Genomic DNA, 20624 nt, shown 5'->3' with positions numbered 1-20624 from the left:
GCACCCAACTACCCACCACTGGCCCCCACAATCACACGCAAAACCCACCCGTAACCCACCACGATGCTTACCTGGGGCAATTCTCCCCTCCAACGCCTTCATCAACTCGCCCAGATCGTCTAGTTGGTTAGGATGATACGTTGTGGTTCTTCTATACAGCGATCCGTGTTGACGGCGGTTCGAATCCGCCTCTGGGCAGTCGAGGTCGCTCCACCTGGATCGATTTCCTTTTTTTCCCTTTTTTAAGTCTGCATCTCGAGCGTTTCTTTTTTTGGCTGCCCATCTTTCTTTCCTTCTTTTGCGTACTATCATGCTTAACTCAGTCGAGTCTCATCCCAAATCCAGCCTCACTACAAAACCCTGTCTCACAATCAACCACTCCCTTTGATGCGTCGCAGCCTAAACCCGTCACATCACGAGACCTCTCAGGTAGCTAGATTCTCAAAGGACGCCAAAGTCTCAACCTCCAAAGGGTAATTAATACCTACCAAATCCGACCAAATACCCCAAGGGTGGGATTGGCCGCGACCCGGTTCGTCTTGGCAAGCCTCCGAACCACCGCCGCCACCGAAGAAACTTTCCAACGCCATCAGCCGCAACACACCAGGCTCCAACCAATCACGCCAAGAAATTGACCCCAATACCATCCAAATTCGGAAGGAAAAGACACAAGGCCAAAATAAATAAATAAAGAACCTCAGCTACTACCTGCAAGGAGACCCAGAAGAACCTTAATTATCGAAAAACTAGAAACGCGCCATCTCATCATCCCGGGATAGTTCAGCTACTGCGAAACATTGCCGCTCAATAGTGTTCTTTTCAATCCCCAGCCCTACATCAGGTCCGAACAGTGGCGCGGCAGCGGAAGCAGGGAGAGGAAGAGTCAAACTTGACTTCACCTTGTCGGAGCAAGCCCGAGACTGCCAAGACTGTTGTTCTAGACACGTCCAGTCACCGGATAATCCATCAAAACACATTGAGCTAATGTCAAAGTTGGCATGTCTTGAATTTTGCCGCCCGTCGTTCTGACGGCGGTCTGTCTATTGCTTTTTGGTCGCTATGCTTTACGTACTCAAACACGATATCAGACATCGCTAAGATATGTGAATAAAAAAATCAGGCACACAAACAGGATGGGTATTGCATCGTAGTATGCTCAGCGCAACATGCAAACCGGGCCGTTTCATTTTGTTGTAGTACGGATACTCTTGTTCCAGTACTGACTGCAAGCAGCTCTCATGCTGCGAATCTAGTGCAGGTGGTTCCCTTTGAACCTGCACTGTATTTTCCAGACCTCGTAAACCCAAGGTGCTCAAATATGCTCAAACCAAGTAACGCGCGAGAAAACCCTCCCTTCCGCCTTCACGGAGAACCCTTACTTAATCTTCCCCAAACAAGATACCGTGGTGCTCTGCGCACAGCTGGTCGAATCCCAGCCAATACACGGTCCCGTTGTCGTTGGCAGTGTCTGACCAGGCACCTCCATCGTTCTCCCGAATGTCCTTGGGATACGGGTGTGCGGGATACCACACTCGGCCGTCAATCAGCTCAGGCATGTAATGTTCCTCCTGCTGGAACCAGTTGATAGCGGAACGGATCAGGGAGCGGCCGTAGGGGAAGAACCACATGCGAGGCCAGAACACGTCCAAGGCTCCCTTCTCTCCGGTGACGTGCAGCAGCGGGAACGTCTGCTTGGTCACAATGTTGGCGCCGAATTCGGACTTGCGGATCAGCTCGTTCACTGTCGCGCCCATCGTTTCGTCCTCGGTTGTGTTGAAGATGCGCTTGAGCGATTTCATGCCGTCCGCTTGCATATGCAAGCTCCAAGGCACAAAGGTGGAACTGTTGCGATAGTTTTGTGAGATTTCGACCGAGTACAGGTGGCGGTCAAATTTGCGCCAGTTCACCCACTCGCCGTAGCCAGCCCATGTCTGGAACATCAGACTCCAATAGTCCATGGCGATGTGGAAGTTGTAGCTGTACGCGGGCTCCAACTCGGGAACCCAGCCGTCTTCCGGAGGCAGCATGACGGCGGCATCGGGATTTTCCTCCTTTTGCATCTGTATTCTCTCAAGCTCCTGCAACCCCCAGACGTCGCTCATGTAGAACTGGTCGCTCTCTCTGAACTCGTATTCCGGGTCGTACACTTCGTTTATTAGGTCGAGAGTGGCTCGGAACATCTCGCGGACCTCCTTGATGGGACCAATAATGGTGCCGCTGTTGAGCCATCGGGGGTGGTTGAAGGCCATATCCTCGCCAGTATTCGTGAGAGGGCCGAACTCGTGGCCGTCCATGTTGGGGACCGGAGGAACCGCCCAGCAAGCCGGACGCCGCCAGTCCACGGGCCAGCAGACCTTGTCCGCGCCGAAGAAGATATGTCGGCCCATCGGACCAGCCAGACTCTGGGCCCTCTCGGGTCCCAGCTGCTGGATGATTCGCTCGTCTTCCTTGGCTGCTGCCTTGAAATATCTCTCAATCAAGACATCGGGGCCAAACTGGAGAAGGACGTCATAGCCATCAATCATCATGAAGAGATCGTCGTTGCTGGATTCGGGCAAGTCTTCGAGGTACTTGGTGACGACGCGGATCTTGGCCAAGTGGGACAGGGCAGCATCGTTTTCGCCGGTGCCGTTCCATCCTGCAATGACCGGCGCGCCGAAGCGGTTGGCGGTAGACGAAACGAGGGCGCGGCAGAACTGCAAGTTCGGGGCGCTGGCGGCGATCAGGAAATGGAAACGGCCGGTGCCTGCGCGGGCGGGTTTGGCCCCCTTGGTGGATGGCGCGGAGGATTTACTTCCGGTGGGGAGAGAAGCTGAGATGTCGGACTGTGGGAGGAGGCCATTGTCAGTACAAATGTCAAGCGCAAACAGCTACAACGGGTGTCTCAGAGTCCCGCATCGAGGAGTTCGGTCGAAGTTTCAGCCCAAGTCGGCACGTGGGTGCGCATTCTTCCTCTCCTGGGGGATAAACTGCCCCAGTAGACGGGGGGCTTGCGACGGCGATCAAAAAACGACAAGAAGTTTGAAGTAACAACAGGAAACAAAAAGGAAGGAAAGAAGCTTACCCAGCTCAGGTTCTCCGGGTAGAGGGACTGTGAGAAGATGAGAAGCGCCGAAACGATGACGAAAGCGGCCAGCAGAACGAGTCTGCGGCCTTTCAGAGCCATCAACATGGGTGCGACTCGGGTTTCATTTAGCTGCCGGATTGGCTTGAGATCCAGGTTGGGCGATTTTGGGGGGGTTGGCAAGCGGGCAAGCGGGCTAGTGCAGTGCAATGCAATGTTGGTTTGCGACGGCGGCGATGAAGCGATATCCACGAGAGAGAAACGAGGTCGAGCGTGCAACTTGGGGTATTAGAAAGACGGTAACGAACCAAATGAACACCTAAGGGCCGGCAGTAACGAGAGTAAGGAAGGAAAGTAGAGAAGAATATGCACACTCCCAGGACTCGAGGATCGTCGTCGTTGTTAAGGGGTTGGAGGGTAAAAGAGAAGGGGAAGAAATGAGTGGAAGAAGTTGACTGTGGCAAGAAATGCTAGGTGACAGATGGCGGATGGAGATGGGCGGGGAGTTTTTTTCCCCTGGGTTCAGGTTGAGGGCCAGGAATTGCCAAGGCCAAGTGCCAAAGTCAGTATTTCCAAGAGCTGTCAGGCCAGAGGAACAGGAGACGCCCGTTGCCGCTGAGAATGCTCTTTTATTCCCACCCTCGTGGTCGAACCCCTTGGTCTCAGTATCGTCTACTTTTGTCTTGGTGTGCTGCTCTTCTCGGTAAAGACAGGCGTGTGGGTGGTCATGTGTCGACGCGGAAGAGAGATGGAGAGAGACACAGGCTGTCGACCGATACGGCTGTGACTTGAGCCGCACTGAAGTTTGAGTTGGTGAATTCCAGTTCAGGTACCTCTGGATCCTTGGGACAGGTACGGGTAGTGGACTAGACTCCGAGAACGTCGATAGTCCTTTCGAGTCCGGGGAAGCAGCGGCGGAAAGGAAATTGGAAGCAGGGTCTGGCTAAGTGGACCAGCTGCACGGGATGATTCGCCCAAGATTGGATTGGACGAGCGGGAGTCTCGAGGGGGAAGGAAGAGGTCAAAAAAGAAGAATTGTAATAATACAGGACGGAATAAAAGGGAGGATTAGGGAAGAAGGAAGGACAGACCCGGAGTGACGACGACTCGGAGGAGCCAAGATTGAGCTAAGACCAAGGTACTTTTTGGTGGTTGATGACCACTGCACATCAGGTATCAAAGTATCCATAAGGTAACGGTAGTCAGGGCAGGTACGGATATTGGATTGTTATTGTTGCTGCTGCTGCTGCTGCTGCTGATGCGGCGGTGCGGGCGGTGTCCCAAATGATTACCTTACGATGTACCTCTTGTTCAGCGCATGGCAGGAAGGAAGGGATGGGTGGGCGGCACTAAGAGAGGAGGGCGTCGGAGCGGGAAGCAGCCACGCAGCCCCATGTGAGGTGCGGAAGGAGCAGGGAGCCGCTGGTGAAGGTGCAGTGCAGGTGCGAGGAAAGGCACTAATGCGAGGTACCTTCCTCGAATAGCAATTAGGGGGAGGCAATGTCCAGCGTGGCGTAGCGGGCGGGACGCCGGGACTGGCGGAGAGGGAGAGGTCATCTCACCGTCCGCCTTCCAACACTCCCCATGGAAGTTCCAGGTGCTATTTGGTTCATCAGGTCGGGTACATGTTAATCAGCTTGACCGGCACATCAATCTCCTTTCTCATGGCACGCATGTTGTGAAGAGTTGATAGACAGAGGGAGTCCCTGGCGTCCTGAGCGATGCGAGGAGAGGGACACGCACACAGACGTCTCACAGTTGCCGTCCCGCCCAGACACTCACACACACTTTAGCGGTGGACGTCGCGGTGTCGCATGGCATGGGCTAGGCTTGTCATTGTTCTGTGTACGTCGGTACGCCAGTACGCGTGTTAGGAAATAGCCTACTGGGTCCAGTCGTGGGCACCCAAGGATCTTGGGACCATCGGAATATCAAGCCATGGGGAGGCACGGAGGGGGGGCGCTGACAAGGGCAGGATGGCATTGGCTAGCTCAGGGCCGGGCTGACGGTGACGGTCTGATGTTGGTGGTTCGGTGGGTGAGGTGGGTGATGACCCAAGATATCAGACTTGCCGTGTCGTCCGGCTTGGATGCTTGGTATCGCCGCATCGGTGCCGCATCGGTGACGGTTGAGACCTTAGCCGTGCTGCCTCTTGTCTTGTCTGCAGCCAGCATGGCGGGACTTGATTGACTGATTGACTGACTGCCTGCCTTAGCTCAGCAGTCTGCAGCTGTTTGTGCTACCTGCAAATACGCACAGAAGTTTTCCAAAGTCGTACACGGGAATACCCCGTACTGCTCTTCGTTAGAGTCAGACTCAGACACAGTGACAGACAACCCTCGTCCCTGGTGGCCTTTGGCTTGGCGCATTGCTTTATTCTCCTACCTTGCATCGCCGCTTGCCTTACGCACGGCAGTCGACAGGGAGCAAGCAACATGTTCTATTGCCAGAAAGACTCGCGACTTTTTCATGGAGCTGGAGTTGAGCACTTGGGGCAAGCCGCGAAAGGGAGGGCGCACTGTCCACTACACAGTAACTCCCGCCGTAAATTGTGGCTGTCCCGGAAGAGCCGTTGCCAGTTGACCAGTTTTAGCACGGTAACTAAGTGTGTAACACAGCTCCCGCCAAGAAAGGCCGCGGCAGAGTGGCTGAATATCCATGTTGTCTGAGATGGGCTACCGACCGTTGCAGACGCCACCGTCCTCGTCGATTCGTCCGTTGTGCTCCCTTAGTGCTTGGAGAGTCTTGGGGTCTTGGAGTACCTATCGTAGACAGGTATTGTCGGTACCTTACGTGTTATGCTCTTACTTCTCTCTGGGTCGATACATTGCACGTTGTGCGCCGCATCGTGGATGGATACCTACTCTGTCCTGGCTAGACGTTGATGATCTGGAATAGAGGCTGTAAATTGCGAGCGGCATTTGTATCTCCACGATGGTTTCATTGTGTGAATCTACCTGGCGCAAGAAGCGAAAGTGTGGGTTTCCAATGGGAAAGAGATAAGATGCGAATTGCGTGCTGAGGTAAGCGGGGCCATGTTAATCTGCGATTCTGCGCAGTTGCACCTTCCGTCAGTGACCTCACAGCGAAGAAAATAGAAAGATGACATAATGGCCCATGATACGTACTTTTTTACATCGAACTGGAAGTGTTCCCGCCGCCATCCTGAGGTCACACTGTCTCCACCGCATCCCGTTCGTTCCCCTTTTCCACTCCCACGGCGCAGCCACAATCCTCCTCCACCTCAGTGTTCTCTGCTGCAATTGCTGTCATGAGCCCCAGTGTCTTGGTTCGACGTGCTACTTGTGCTGGAGCTGGTGCTGGTGCCATGCTTGGCTTGACCATACGCAGTTGGGTACCTGCGACCTGCTACTGAGCCTTGCTTCTTGGTCCTCATTTCCCGCCCTGCATCTCTCCTCGGCCAGTCGCATCCAATGTCTTTGAAGTGTCAAGGCTGCTTCCCGCTCGGTTTTCCTTTGGTTTGCTTGCAGCACCGCGCGGCTTGGCTCTGTAGCCGTCCCTTATTTGCTGTCATCAACCATCACCCTCTCCACCGAGCTTCCACCGTTCCGCTCCTCCCTCCCCTAAAAAAGCCAAGGGAGGGAACCAAACCCAAAATAAGAAGGAAAAAAAGGCTGGGCATCGCCAGACTTCGGATTCATCGGCTTCTCTTTCTTGTCAGCACACTGCAGCAAATCAAATTGCGCCCAGCTTGATCAGCCAACTCAATGATCCGAACACAGCATGTGCAGGGCAGCCTCCTCCTCCCCCTCCGTGCAGCAGCTGCAGGGCCACAGACAAGAGAGTAAGAGAAACATGAGACAGGCATCGCCATGCTGCCACGCGCACGTCTTTCTGCTGGAGCCCTGCCTAACACTTGTCCCTTACCTAAACCTAGAGTGAGACCTGCCAAATAAACCTCCCGTGCCATGACAGAACACACGGTAGGGTACTTACTGATGATATCAATGGGCCGAAACCTGTGAGCAGCCGCAGACAGAAGACGAAGTATCCAGATAGATTGCCTTCGGTAACTACTGCTCTTCAGACTTCTCCGACAGCCCCTACATCATTACGGAGTATTCAACCTTTCGGCTCGCTCGCTCGCATCTCATCAAGCTAGATTTTCCTCCTTGGATGCTGGACCCTGCCTAGAGCCGCATTTAAATGAGATCGGCCAGTGATAATGACTCTCTTACCCACGCGCTAAGGAACGTATACCTGAGTATTCGTACCGAGCACACAGAGCACTGGAGTCGCTTTACCTCCACTTTTCCGCCTGCTTTTTTGTTTTTGGCTTTTTTCTTGATATGAAGAAGGGACGACGGCTGGAGTCTTGGAGAGTCAGTCTCCAAAGTCTGTTCAGAAAGCTCGGGCATGCGCAAGCCTTGTAGCTTAGGTAGCTTTACGGGAATACCTAAGTAAGTTACGTAGGGTCTGAGGCTTTTTTAGATCAAGAATTGATAACAACGCGACAAGATGCGGACTGCCAATCATGCACCAGCAGCAGCGGCCGCTCAACTGGAATCAATCACTCTGTGGAATTTCTCCAAGTGATCCCAAATAGATAAGAACCAGACTTTGAGACATCAACAAGACCCGCCGCCTAAACGCAATTAAACGTGTTCTAGAGCTTGATGGACTGATCCAGCTTTTGCCAGTGATCACTGATGCTCCCAGACTCACCTTAGCTAACTTGAGCTTGCTCGCCAGCTAAGGTAGGTGTGCTCCAAAAAAAATGCTTCCATTCCACTTTATCCAGGTTTCTTCATGATTGATCCCGCCGAACCCCGGCGGGGCACAGTCCCACCCAATTGGCCAACCTGGTGGCAGGCATTTGCCTTTTCCATCCCACCCCTTCTTGTTGACGTTCTCCCAAGTTCCCTACTCCAGTAGGTACCTACCCTCCCCCCGGTCTGCCAGAGATAATAGCTGCCCTTCCTCCAATTGAACCACATCCCCGGTCTCTCATCCCGCAATTACACTGTATCTGGCTCCTCTCCTTTATTAACTGGCCCCGTTTCGCTAGGTACTTGGCCATAGGATTCTTGTGGTTCCCCCTTCCCCCTTCCCTTGCCGTCCGGCCGCACCAGGATGAATCAGGGCCCCAGGCTTACGCGGCTGCCAAGGGTGGTTATGAGGGGCGCTCTTTTCTTCCCAAGACAAAGCTCAACTTCGGACGCAAAATCCCACCCGCCACCGCACTGTACGAAAGTACATCCCACCGCATCTTTGGCCCGTCGGGCTTGTTCATCCCGCCCACCAGTCACAGAGCTCTGTCCGTACGGTACCTACCACAGGTTGAGTGACTTTCACTCTTTCCCAGACCCGCGAGACCCTCCAACCACCCCCGCCAGTCTCCAGACTAGAAATGAGGATAGATGACGATGATGACCTGGCAGCCACTGATCGAGGATGGAGAGCTGCACCCCGAAGCCCTGTCCCCCCCCCATCTAAACCACCACCACCACCTCATCCAAAGTGAGTGAGAGCGCACTCACCCCATTGTATAGGTAATTAACCCGTGAGAGCAGAGGATCCCGAATGGGAAACACGGCGACATCCGCTCTACTTTATGTAGAGCAGCCGCCAACACGCTGTAAAACGAAGCGGCGTCACGGTGAGCCGGCCGGTAGGTAGGACACTGCACTGGAGTCTGGTGAGAGAGCCCGGCTACTAGCTGCCGTTTAGCTCAAACGGGCGGGCAGATTTCACGCACAATGTACATCACACGCACGACGCCGGCGGCGGCCCAGCACCACCAGCGCCAGCGTTAGCACCAAAACGACAGCGACAGCGCGATCGACTACGAGAGGCCGTTCGAGAACGATGGGGTCGCATCGAGACTAGAGCAAGCCGAACCGGCCAGATTTTGCCGATGTAATTATCCCCAAACGCGCAAGCCTAGGTTTGATAGGCGGATTGGACATTCAGGCTTTTGAGTTCTGTTGTATGAAGTGTGAGAAAAAGCGTTGCGTACGTGAGCGTGTCCACGACGCCTTCTGTCCACTATTGAGTATCGCCTCGTGACAGAAGATGCCGTATCGCCCGTGGCCGTGGCTGAGTCCTGTTTTCGCTCCCTTTACTGTGGTAGACACGTCGTAAGCTCTCTCATATAAGGGCGGGGGCGATAAAGCGATAAAGCCAAAGTGTATGAGATGAGAAGCCGTGATGCCGGGTTTCGTTTCCATTCAATAGACTCGGGAGAAACCCAGACAGATCTGAGAGACCCCTTACTGCGCACCTGCACTGCTACTCTACGTACGGATAGTGGCGGAGGATCAAGTCTTGTTTCTGGCTCTTTCCTTTTTTTTTTCTTGCTGTCTCGATGTGGTGTGCTCTCCTGATCCCCGAGCCTCGAAGTACCCTTACTGTTTGAGGAAGCTCCCTTGGGTTAGCCAGACCAGCCCAGGTACGTGTGTAATTTATCGTGTGCCGGGGCCGGGAGATGGTTGTAAGTCACCAGGCTCACTCACTCAGTCCACTTACTCATTCGCTCAATCATTCACTCACTCATGTCATTCTCATTCACTCACCATTGGAGGATGCATCTAATGTTTATTGTTGGAAAGTATTCCGAGTGAGAGTCTGGCAGTCTGGACTCCGTACTTCCTCTCTTGTACACCGTAACGGCAAATGAACAAAAAGGGGACTCGAAAAAAGGAGGACTGGCAGTGAGCAATGCCGCCAGCCGAAACGTCATTGATGCCAAGCGCGGAAGCGAGAAAGATGCCCGTTTGAGTATCTCGGCATCCTCTGCTTCCTCTTCTTGTCCTTCCACCCCGGTGGGTCATGTCTCCTCTGCCATGATCCATCCCTCCCTCCCCTCTCCACCCTGTGCCTGTCCTCAATCCCGTGTGTTCACTCTCTCTGAGATAGTCAGTCTCCGTACCGTGCTTCCCACTCCTATTCCCACCCTCACTCCCGTCCGTCCTTCACCTGGGCTATCTGTCTTGCCGTGTGCCCGCCTCACCACTCACTTCACTCCCCCATTCCTTTTCTCTCCACACGTCCTTTCAACCCTTCCGGTTCCTGTCGTTCCCTTTTCTAAAAACTTACCTTAATCCTGCCCTGCCCCCCTGTTCCCAGACCCTTTCTGAATACATTGCTGCATCGGATTTAGCTGACGCCTCGCAAAGCCCGCGATCCGAAGTCTTGGGTTCATCTACAGCCTGTTCCACTGAGCAAACGCCCTTGCCTTGTGCCTTGTACCTCCCGTCTCTACTATCCGCCCCCCAATTACCACACCTCACACCTCATCTACCTCCCTCCATCTATCCAGGTCCCTATTTTCTCTTATTCTTTCTTCCTTCATTCATATTGTCAACCACACACTCCTTCGATCGCTCTGCCTCTCGTTTGGCCCTTTTTTCTCTTTTATTTACACTTTGTCCGCATCGTCCGCAGCCGTTCCTCCATTCGTCGCTTTTTAGTCCGATATTTTTTAAGCTCGACTACCTGACGCACGCCCGTTTGCCGCCCAAATCCCCCCGCCCGCTCGGGACCGATCTACGTCGTGAAACCAGGACAGTCGTCAGCTTTCTCGACTTAAACCCCCCCTAAGCGACAGGGAACTTGTGGACGAACACACGGTCTCTAAACAAATAAACGAAAGAGGATTCCAACACCTTGCGACGAAAACGTGGAAAACCCAAAAGGCTCAACCTCTTTCTCAACAACGATCCAAACGCCAAAAACCCACCACTTCCCACACCCTACCGTTCCGACGACGAACCCTTTTTGGAAGCAATGGCGGAATCCAGCAACCTCAAGAACGAGGCTCGACGGAGCGAGGAGGGCCACGGCCTCCTCAACGGCGATGAGAAGCGAATCGAAGAGAGCTACGATCTCGAAGCCAACAGCACTGCAGCCACCGAACAACAAGCCAACGCCGACAGAGTCCGCAACCCCGTCGAGTACACCATCTCACCTCAGGTCAAGTTTGGCTGGTTGAGCGCCTATTTCATGTTCAGCTTGGTTTTGACCCTCTACAACAAGTTGATTCTCGGAGCGGTATGTACATTGCCTCTATTATTGCATGCGTGAGCTCCGAATTCTCATCAATATCGTTGAGAAAACGAATGAGCAGCGATGAAAAGATGGAAAAAAGCACCCTTTCCGATGAGCTTCCTCTAACTTTCATTCTAGTTCCCCTTCCCGTGGCTTCTCACCTCACTTCACGCCACGTGCGCGAGTTTGGGTTGCTACTGCTTGCTGCAATGCGGCTACTTCACCATGTCCCATCTGGGACGCCGCGAAAACCTCATTCTCCTCGCCTTCAGCTTGCTTTTCACCACCAACATCGCCGTGTCTAACCTGTCACTGTAAGTAACCAAAATCCTTCCTCTTTGGGCCTGTTCTGTGCTGCGCCGCATGATGGTGCGCATTCCGCCCGCATCTCCGCCGCCGCCGCCGGAAGGGGCGGAAGCCGAATACCTTGACGAGCAATCATGCTAATTCACTGCGCAGTGCCATGGTCTCCGTGCCATTCTACCAGGTCCTCCGAACTACCGTCCCCGTGTTCACGGTTCTCATCTACCGCGTTGTCTTTGGTCGCACTTATGAGAACATGACCTACCTGACGCTGGTTCCCATCATGATTGGTGCTGCTCTGACCACGATTGGCGAGTACACTTTCACCGACCTGGGCTTCCTGCTCACCTTTGCGGGCGTGGTGCTTGCTGCGGTCAAGGTACGTTATTTTGGGTTTGCTCATCTCCCGTCCATCATCCGAAATACAACGCTTTGTCGAGTTTGCGGAGAGTGGTCCCGGCGACTCCAATTGGGTCCGCCATCTCCGCCCTCTGCGCCCTCTGAAACTCAGCCAGCAAACCTTCGTCCCATTTACAGTGCTACTATCAATGCATTTTACAGTTACTAACGAACATGTTAATAGACCGTCGCTACCAACCGCATTATGACCGGCCCCCTGGCCCTCCCCGCTATGGAGGTCCTGCTGCGCATGTCGCCCTTTGCGGCTATGCAATCTCTGGCCTGCGCCATCGCCGCCGGCGAGCTCGGAAACCTCAACACCATGCGCGTGGAGGGTAACATCAGCCTCGCCACCCTTATCGCTCTCCTCGGTAACGGAATCCTCGCATTCGCCCTCAACGTTGCCTCTTTCCAGACGAACAAGGTCGCCGGTGCCCTGACGATGAGCATCTGCGGTAACCTGAAGCAATGCCTGACGGTTGGCCTCGGCATCATCGCCTTTGGCGTCGAAGTCCACCTCTTCAACGGCTCCGGCATGATCCTCACCATGATTGGTGCTGCGTGGTACAGCAAGGTCGAGCTCGACCGCAGAGCCCGCAAATAAACTGGCTCACATGGATTGGCGAGCTGCGCATTTCATACTGCGCGTGTAACGAATATCAGTAACGGCCGAATATCATATAGAACCGGGCGCAGGCAAAGCCGGGTCAGCCTGTGAGGGTGTCGGGGTGTATCGGGAAGGCTTCTGGTTGTATCAACCACCGGAGCCGCGGTCGACGCCGTCCAACAGCCACGGAGCTACGGGACAGGACAGGACGATCTGCCGCACATCGTGGCGTCGGGAAACCCGCATGGGTTAGGGCGGCGCCGGCGGAAGTCAATCAAAGCTGGCGTCCAAAAAAGCCGGTATCGCTTCCGCCTGCTTCCCCCCTTTCCGCTAAGGAGTTTCCTTGCCGACGCACCGCACTCTGGACAAGATGATGCCGCGTGTAAGATGGAGGAGCCGAGTGCACCGACGAAACAGAAGCATGCATGCCGTGGGCCATAGGGTTCGCGCATCGATTTATACCCTTCGCATGGAGTAAAGGAAACGGGCATAAACACGGGATGTTTTTCATCAAAAAGGGCTAGGGAAAAGACTTCATTTGTCCTCTAGAAACCCTGGGCTTCTTTTTTTTCTTCTCTTTTTTTCTTCATTCACTTCTCAATTTACCGTCAGGTAATAATACAAACATTCAAAAAATGATCTTAACCAATGTTCCCCATACGTTTTCTTTTATGAGAGGTAGTGTTGACTGTTCCGGAGTGCTCACCTCAAGACCAAGTGTGATGATTATTCCCGGACTAGATGACGGGTAGTCATCTGCAAGACACCACCCCACGCGGGCACATCCCGTGGGCGGAGTGGGTGTGGTCGGAGTTGTTCATCCCCCCCAATTCATGCTGCCCTTTCCCCGAAAAGCCATCTGCTGCAGAAAAACGACATGCGCGAGCGCTGACCGAGAAAACGCAGGCGGGAAAACCTGCTGATGGTGCCGTCATGTGAACTCTCGATTGGGACCCCATTGCCCCCCACACGCACTACCTACTCAGCTCAGCTCACTTCACTCAGGTGAGAGATGGAGATTTGATAAACGCTACTTCCATCCATCAACTCTTCCCACGGGTTTCCCATGAGTGTCGATTGTAATGTTTATTGTATAATGGCAATTCGGAAACCGCCTTGAAAGAAATCCCGATAAAAAGAAGAGATAACCTACCTTAATAATGTCGATTGATACCCGACCCCGCAGAGATGACGACAATCTCGCCGTCGCGAAAGCTTCGAGACAAGGCCACGGAGGGTTTACTTCGATGATACCGTCGATTCTATGCGATGCGGCAGAGATCAACCCGGTTCCGGAGTCGGGGGCCCGGGACGCGGATGGGCAAGGTACCACCGACGGCAAAGACATCGAGACCAAGGACACCGAGACCAGAGGCGACGACGGCAAAGTCGCGGCGTTCCTGGCGAGGAATCGACTCCAGCCCTCCGCCATCGCGGCAGCGCACGAGTTCGCGCAGGCAATGTTCCCCGGGTGCGAGGTCGAGAGGGCGCCGTTTCAGGGGTACTGCTCTTATACGCTGCTCCTGAGGCCGCTTCCCGGTGGAGCGACGGGACGGCGGCGGGATAGCGGTATTGAGGCCGGCGGAGGGGAGAGCGTCGAGAGTCGGAGCCGGAGCGAGAGCGGTACGAGTTGGAAGAGCGGCGGCAGTAGTGGTGGCGGCGGAAGACTCGTTCAGTTCCGACCTCGGAGGCACGGTGTTGACGTCGAGATGTGTGTCGAGGCCAGGGGTGTACTTGGGGATGGGGTCGTGCTGGGTGTGGAGGGGCTTGGTGTGTTGGAGGGGCTGGATACGACGGCGACTCGTGGCGGAAAGGGGAAGAAGGACGGGGAGCTGTGTGCGTATCTCCTGGAGAGGGTCGGCGGCGTATCCTTGACGGGCTTCCGGAGGATATCTGCGGGTCTGGAGACGGACCCGAGAGCGTCGAGAAGGAGGCTTGTTGCGGATCTGGCTGTTGTCTTTGCGGATTCGTGGAGGGGGAGGCGGGAGGATTTCGGGGGCGGACGCGGACACGGGGGTGCGGACGGCAGAGGGCGCGTGGGAGGGAGTTTGGCGTGGCGGTTGGAGATTATGGGAAAGGGGTTGCCTTGTGAGTTTCGGGACGTTGTGAGGGATGTCAGGAGGGATCTTGGGGGTATCGAGAGGTTGCCTTGGGTTGTTACGCACGGGGACCTCGTGCCGGATAATATCATGGTTCATCCGCCGCGCGAGGAGGCAGGGGACGAGGGCGGCGAGGCGTGGGTGAGGCGGAAACTGGGGTGGGGGAGGGAGGAGAGGGCTGGCGGGCTGGTTGGGTTGATTGACTGGGCCGAGCTGGAGTGGCTGCCGTTCGGGGTGGGCATGTACGGGCTCGAGGAGGTGTTGGGGGAGGATGTCGTCGTTGGTGGGAGTAGCGATGTTGACTTTGTTGCTGGTGGGAGTGCTGCTACTACGACGGCAACGATTACGACTACGACGATGACGACGACGTCAACGAGATTCGAGTACTATCCCGAAGCAGCCTCCCTCCGCGCGCTCTTCTGGGACGAGGTCGGACGCGTGGTGGGTGACGAGGAGGTCATTCGCCGGGCGAAGAGGGCTCAGGTCCTGGGGGTACTGCTTTGGAGGGGCATTGCCTTTGATGATGGCGCGCTGGGGAGGGTCGTGGACGGGGAGAGGGACGCGTGGGACTTGCAACGCTTGCGGGCTTGGGCTTTCGAGGATGGGGGTCTCGGGTTGACTCGTGGCAAGGTCGAGGTTGAGGTGGTTCGTGGGGGGAGCGAGAATAAAGGTAGTAGACGGTTGTTGAAGAAGGTTATGGGATGGATGAGAGGGTGCTTTAAGGGGTTGTGAGATGGCTCATGTGGGTGTTTGGCTGAGTATAGAATTGGGAGACTAGACCATATATGGAGTTCCGGGTGATCTTTGAGGGTTTCCAAGACTTCGAGACGGATTTAATCAATTCATTTGGGCAATGAAGCATCATGAATGCCTTATTGAGAATGCGGTTTTGACTTCAAAGTACTCGCAAATGTGTACAGAAATCCCTTCTATATACCCAACCCACTCGGCGTCCTTGTGAGCGACGTGACTCTGAGCCCTTTCGTCATAAGTTCTAAAATCTTTTGCTATTTCAACATAGTTTACTCTCTTGTTCACACCTTGGTTCCAAAAACTGGTCCAAAGTGAAGAGGAAGATGAGTTTAGGACGCCCCTTGCTTTTCTTCTGTGAATACGAATAGTAGAAACGGACGAGCTCCACGAGGCAGAGAAAAATCTAGCAATGTTCACGGCCTAGAGTGTTGATAAAAGTGTTCTGATTTCCCTCCTGTTGACAGCATCTCTAGCGATAGAAAATGAGTATACTATATGCTTGTAAATAAACGTCGATAAGCAAAAAAGATCGCGGGTTTCACATCTCGGAGTTCACGAGTATTGATATACGGGCAAAAAAGATGAGTTTTTCCTCCCGATTTAGTCGTGTCTTTCGGCGTTAGTATGCAAATGACCTCCGCTCCATGTCCTAGGCTCATCATCATTAGCACTACTAGATAACCAAATCGCGGACTCTGAAAGTGGCAGCAAGGTTAGCAGTTCGACTTGTCTAAACATGTTCCTACCCTTCTTGTCTAGAGATTTGGCACCGCCTTTCCAAATGAAATTTGCCATCTAGACGAGTGGTCACCTAGGACTGAGGTTTTGTAGATTGTGCTTGTGAGCAGAGGCATCATTCATGTTACCCAAAGTTACAGATGGCTCGAAGACTCTCGTGAGAGTGTTGCTCAAATACGTGGTTTTGACAAATTGAACAGAAACTGACGAGGGCCGAGTTTAATAGAACTGGCCAAGGACTTTCAGGTCTCTGGTCCTCTCATTGCTCACTTGTCTGTGTAAGTGCCTTGGCTTTACCCCCCTAAAATTCGAACAGAAGCGGTGATGAATCATGTTACTAGACGAAGTTATCCACCTCCTATGCCCTGTGTGATAACAGACGAACAAGAGGGCCGTCTCCTAAGATTGACGCATCCGCCGAAAATCCTCCGATGACTGCATCGTGAGCTTCTATGCCACTCTTCTCCAAGGTCTACGAAGTAAGTTTGACTATAGTTACACTGTCACATAGTCAGGCCATCATCTCCTTGCCCCAATTACTTTACTACACAAGGTTACAGTTCCGATTTAACCGAACCAACCCCGTCAATTGCGTATGACCGTCCAAACCCCAAGCCCGAAAATCCCCCGCCCGCCCCTTTTCTACTATTCGATACCCAGGTCCAGGCCATCATACATTCAGCCAAAGCTCTTCGAAGTAGTAATCAGACCCACTACCTGTATACTGCTGTAGATCAACTGGCTACATTCCTTATCTATTCGGGAGGAGCTCGCTAAAGCACAATAACAGGTAAGATCACGTATCAAAGGGCGATTACCACCTTATCACGCTGGTCACGATACGGTAGCCTCGTGAGCAGAGAGCAATACCCTACGAGCTTCACACGGAAGATGAGAGACCGGGTAGAGATGCGGCAGAGACTAGAAGCGTGCCCGGACTGGGAAATATCGTTCGCCGTCACGGTGTAGGTCGCGAAACGCAATGGCTAGATGCAGTCTTGAGATGTGCGCAGATGGGCCAGGTATCAAAGTGAATGGTACCAACACCAAAGAGGAGAAGGACGGGACAATTGTGATTCGATGCTTCGTGATGAGAAGACGGGGGATGGACTGGATTTCTGGGGAGCGGGAAACCCCTTATATACGCAAATTCCAAGGAGGCGGGCGAACCACGCTTCCCACTTGATTCATACAATCAGCGCCAGCCACACCAGGCGAACCAGGCGGACCAGCACCAACGCCCACCCACATCAGATGTAAGCCATGATCAGGTTATCGCCGGCCTTCTTCACAGCGAACACGCATGCCCTGTACAAATCATACTTCCACTTTCCCCCATCAAACATCTGATCCTTCTTACCCGACTACCCAAGAAAAAGAAAGCCTGGAGCCCGATGCCTTGAAGGCGAAGAGACGGGTTGAGAATCAGTGTCACCGGAGACCGCCTCAGTAGTTACCAGATACTATATTTCCCGATTCAAAAACAAATATTTCCGTATTCCAACCAGCCAACACGGCAAGCCACATCCACGCGCTTAGAGACCTAGAAGCCGGGTTACAACGAGGCAGCTTCCAGGCAGGCAGGCAGGAGAGAAGCCTACAGCCTGCCGCGGTGTTGCAGCTGGGCTTGCAGCCTGCAGAGCCGCCGGCCCCCAAAAGATGTGACTGCGCCTCGAACGGGCCGCCTTGCACTTTTTAACAAGCAACAAGAAAGACGGGAATGCGTTGTAAGCCTCACTTTGGCCGGGCGGAGCGGGCGGGAGGACGCAGTGTGCTGATCTCCCCCCTCAGCCTGCATGTGGCATGCATCTCTGAAAAAGTCCAAAAGGGGTTGTTCTTGGATGTGACCCTGTGAATGGCGCCCTCGAATTAGTTTCCCGGGGCACCTTGAGTCTCGAGGGTTGAGCCGCTGCTATACGCCCGCATATGTCATCGGGAGCGGCTGGGAGTTGATCCGATTGATCCGGCTCGTCATACTGGACCGTATCAAACAATCCCGCAACACTGTACAACAAGTAACCCCTGCTCTAACCTCAACCACAGCTTACAACAACCGCTCATCATATACCGGCCACGGCCATGGCCTCCCTTACACCCACGACGATGATGGATGCTCTCTCAACCTTGTCGCCGGCCCATTGGTGCCAGATATTCTTCGGGCTCTCAACAGCAGCAGTGTTGGCCATCCAGGTAGTGCCAAAGACGACCCAGCGTCTTCTTCTCGACTACGGCGCCCGCTCGCCGGCTACTACCACCGACACCGACGACCGGACGAAGGAGCCCACTGGTCCCAATGGATTGGACTTCTTCACGCAAGCCGCCAAAGCTGTGACTTCGTTTGGTCAAATCCCACACGCGTGGTTCATGCACTTCTACGTCGCGTCCGTTGCAGGTTCGGCTTTCTGGGCATGGCAGTATTTTCAAAGCGGTTCAGTCATGGCCATCATCTCTGGCCAGCAGGCGGCTTCGGGCGGCCCGGTTGTGAGCTTCGAGCACACAGTGCTCGTCTGGGCATTGATGGCGCTGCAAGGCACGAGGAGATTGTACGAGTGTCTCTTTGTGATGAGACCGGGGTCTTCTAGGATGTGGTTCGTTCATTGGCTGCTTGGATTGGGTTTCTATCTCTGCATGAGTGTATCCGTCTGGGTTGACGGCTCAGGTGAGGACCGTCATTTTCCACTTTCAGATACACACTCACCTTTCCCAGCCGCCTTGAGGCAAGAATCAAGGCCAAACTTGGAAGGCCTTCTGTCACCTGGGGTCGCCGCTGGGACCGTCGCGTACCTCTACGGATGGTCTAATCAGCATAAATGCCACAAACACTTGGCCAGCCTCAAGAAGTATTCATTGCCGGAGGAGGGCCTTTTTCGGTATCTCATTTGCCCTCATTACACTTGCGAATGCCTGATCTATTTGGGCCTTGCCATGATAGCCGCACCAAAGGGCTACATGGTAAACCGCACCCTCATGGGTGCTTTGTGGTTCATTGTCGCCAATTTAGGCACAACGGCAGATGGGACCAAGCAGTGGTACGCGCAGAAGTTTGGTGCTGAGAAGGTCGCCAGTAAATGGAGGATGATACCCTTTGTCTTTTAGACACACTTGCGCCTCGAATATCACTTCTTTCCAAACAAGCCAAACTTGGCCCCGAGTTTCGACACCTGCATGACGTCCCGGTATGTCAGACTCGTCCTGGTCGCGCGTGCGCTTCGGCCAGCAGAAAAGTCATCCTGCGAACGCAAAAGGTCCCAATTCACGATCGTCTCGGCAGATAGCTCAACGTCCTCCTCGACATCGGCTATGCCGTGGAGGTAATCGGTATAGAGGTCGTCGGTGGTGATGAGAAGACTCCTGGGCTCCTGAAGAATGCGTCCCACAGGCTCTGGGTCCATGGCACCATCCTCCTTGGTTTGGTATAGGTTCAGACACAGACTTGCTCCAAGACTGACAGTACACACAACTGGATGATAGGCAGCCCCGTCCTATAGCCAGCATGAGATTCAAAGCTCTTCACGTGAACACCTACCATGTACTCAACTTATGCGGCATGATTCCTACTCCCGAAGGATACTCGTTTATCAGCACGTGGTTCGGTCGTTTGTGAGGACTGCTAGCGAAGAGATTGGACGAATCAGAATCGGCGGCAAGAGGTAAGGAAAGAATTCGCGAGATCACAGGCTCTTGCAACCACTGTGGCAAGGGAGCATCGATCAGCTTGTTGTTGACGAGATCGGACGGCCATGTTTGGAGACGTCGATGAGTCAGTTGCTTCCAGCGGGGTTTCGGCGCCTCAGCTATCTGTTGGTTTCAAGAGCAAGTCAGCCACAGCTGTTGGCTCGACGGACGTCGTCGAAATAAGTTTCCGTACCTTTTGTAAGATTAAGCGTTCCTCCTCCTCTGATATGAAGTCCGCAATGTAGTAAGAGGACGGCGGAAGCTTCTTGACTCTGACGTCGTCGAGGGAGGCAGGTAAGTTCACGGCTGCCAAAGGCATATTGCTGGCTTCGCCTCGCAGCTGTGTGGTCGCAGACGTTTGATAGTCGGGACACAGGTGGTGTGATCTGGGGCTGCGCCCAACTTTATGGATGGGGATCCCAAACGAAGTGACGTGATGTTGGTTGAAGGGGTCGGGAAACCTAGGTACGTCGAAGCTTGTCGCAAGTTGGCACGAGGTGCGCAAAGGTCGTCGACGTAAGATCCAAGCTCCGGCTGCAAAGCGGCATAAGAGGCCAAGAGTCAAACGGTTCTGCATCCAGCTGGGAGGATCCAGGCAACGATGGAAGCGACGAGGACGGCAAGGTTGGGTAGAGAAGCAAGGACGGGAGCTGGATCATAGATAGATAGAAGCGACGAGTCTATATATAAACTAATAATAACCCCCCCTAGTTAAGATAAGAGTCCTATATATAATAATAAGTACTTAGATATTAATAGATCCTAGCTAAATTTAACTAATTAGATTTTTTTTTTTTTTAGGGTACTCAGGTTAAAAATATTTTAAAAATAAATTATAACTAATTAAAATACTATTACTTAATTAAGGTCCGCTCTATAAAAAATAATTCTAATTTATACTTTTTTTTTACCCTAACTAAGTCGCGTCCCTTTTTTTAAACTTTTATATCCTTTTTTTTAAATTTCTACTCTTTAT

General features: G+C 53.5%; 5 protein-coding genes across 5 annotated transcripts; 3 read left to right on the top strand and 2 right to left on the bottom strand.

Annotated features, from left to right (window-relative positions):
- Nucleotides 1-1379: 1379 nt before the first annotated feature.
- CABS01_15451 (uncharacterized protein) lies at nt 1380-3172 on the bottom strand (the record flags this gene model as incomplete). The annotated part of the gene is made up of 2 exons (XM_060548786.1): nt 1380-2825; nt 3065-3172. The coding sequence occupies 2 exons, from the start codon at nt 3170-3172 to the stop codon at nt 1380-1382; spliced, it is 1554 nt and encodes a 517-aa protein (XP_060391776.1).
- A 7641-nt stretch (nt 3173-10813) lies between these two features.
- CABS01_15450 (triose-phosphate transporter) lies at nt 10814-12380 on the top strand (the record flags this gene model as incomplete). The annotated part of the gene is made up of 4 exons (XM_060548785.1): nt 10814-11077; nt 11213-11388; nt 11534-11756; nt 11961-12380. 4 exons carry the CDS (start codon nt 10814-10816, stop codon nt 12378-12380), a joined length of 1083 nt encoding a protein of 360 aa, XP_060391775.1.
- Nucleotides 12381-13543: 1163 nt separating this feature from the next.
- CABS01_15449 (uncharacterized protein) lies at nt 13544-15593 on the top strand (the record flags this gene model as incomplete). The annotated part of the gene is made up of 2 exons (XM_060548784.1): nt 13544-15127; nt 15504-15593. 2 exons carry the CDS (start codon nt 13544-13546, stop codon nt 15591-15593), a joined length of 1674 nt encoding a protein of 557 aa, XP_060391774.1.
- Nucleotides 15594-18052: 2459 nt separating this feature from the next.
- Nucleotides 18053-19069, top strand: CABS01_15448 (3-oxo-5-alpha-steroid 4-dehydrogenase; the record flags this gene model as incomplete). The annotated part of the gene is made up of 2 exons (XM_060548783.1): nt 18053-18561; nt 18805-19069. The coding sequence occupies 2 exons, from the start codon at nt 18053-18055 to the stop codon at nt 19067-19069; spliced, it is 774 nt and encodes a 257-aa protein (XP_060391773.1).
- Nucleotides 19070-19089: 20 nt separating this feature from the next.
- On the bottom strand, nt 19090-20225 carry CABS01_15447 (calpain; the record flags this gene model as incomplete). Its single annotated transcript, XM_060548782.1, has 3 exons — nt 19090-19455; nt 19532-19771; nt 19842-20225. The coding sequence occupies 3 exons, from the start codon at nt 20223-20225 to the stop codon at nt 19090-19092; spliced, it is 990 nt and encodes a 329-aa protein (XP_060391772.1).
- Between the last annotated feature and the right edge of the window lie 399 nt (nt 20226-20624).

This window comes from Colletotrichum abscissum (assembly GCF_030869225.1).
Source record: "Colletotrichum abscissum strain IMI 504890 chromosome Unknown Scaffold_67.1, whole genome shotgun sequence".
Classification (NCBI taxonomy): Eukaryota; Fungi; Ascomycota; class Sordariomycetes; order Glomerellales; family Glomerellaceae; genus Colletotrichum; species Colletotrichum abscissum.
This window is presented reverse-complemented; position numbering and strand designations above follow the sequence as displayed.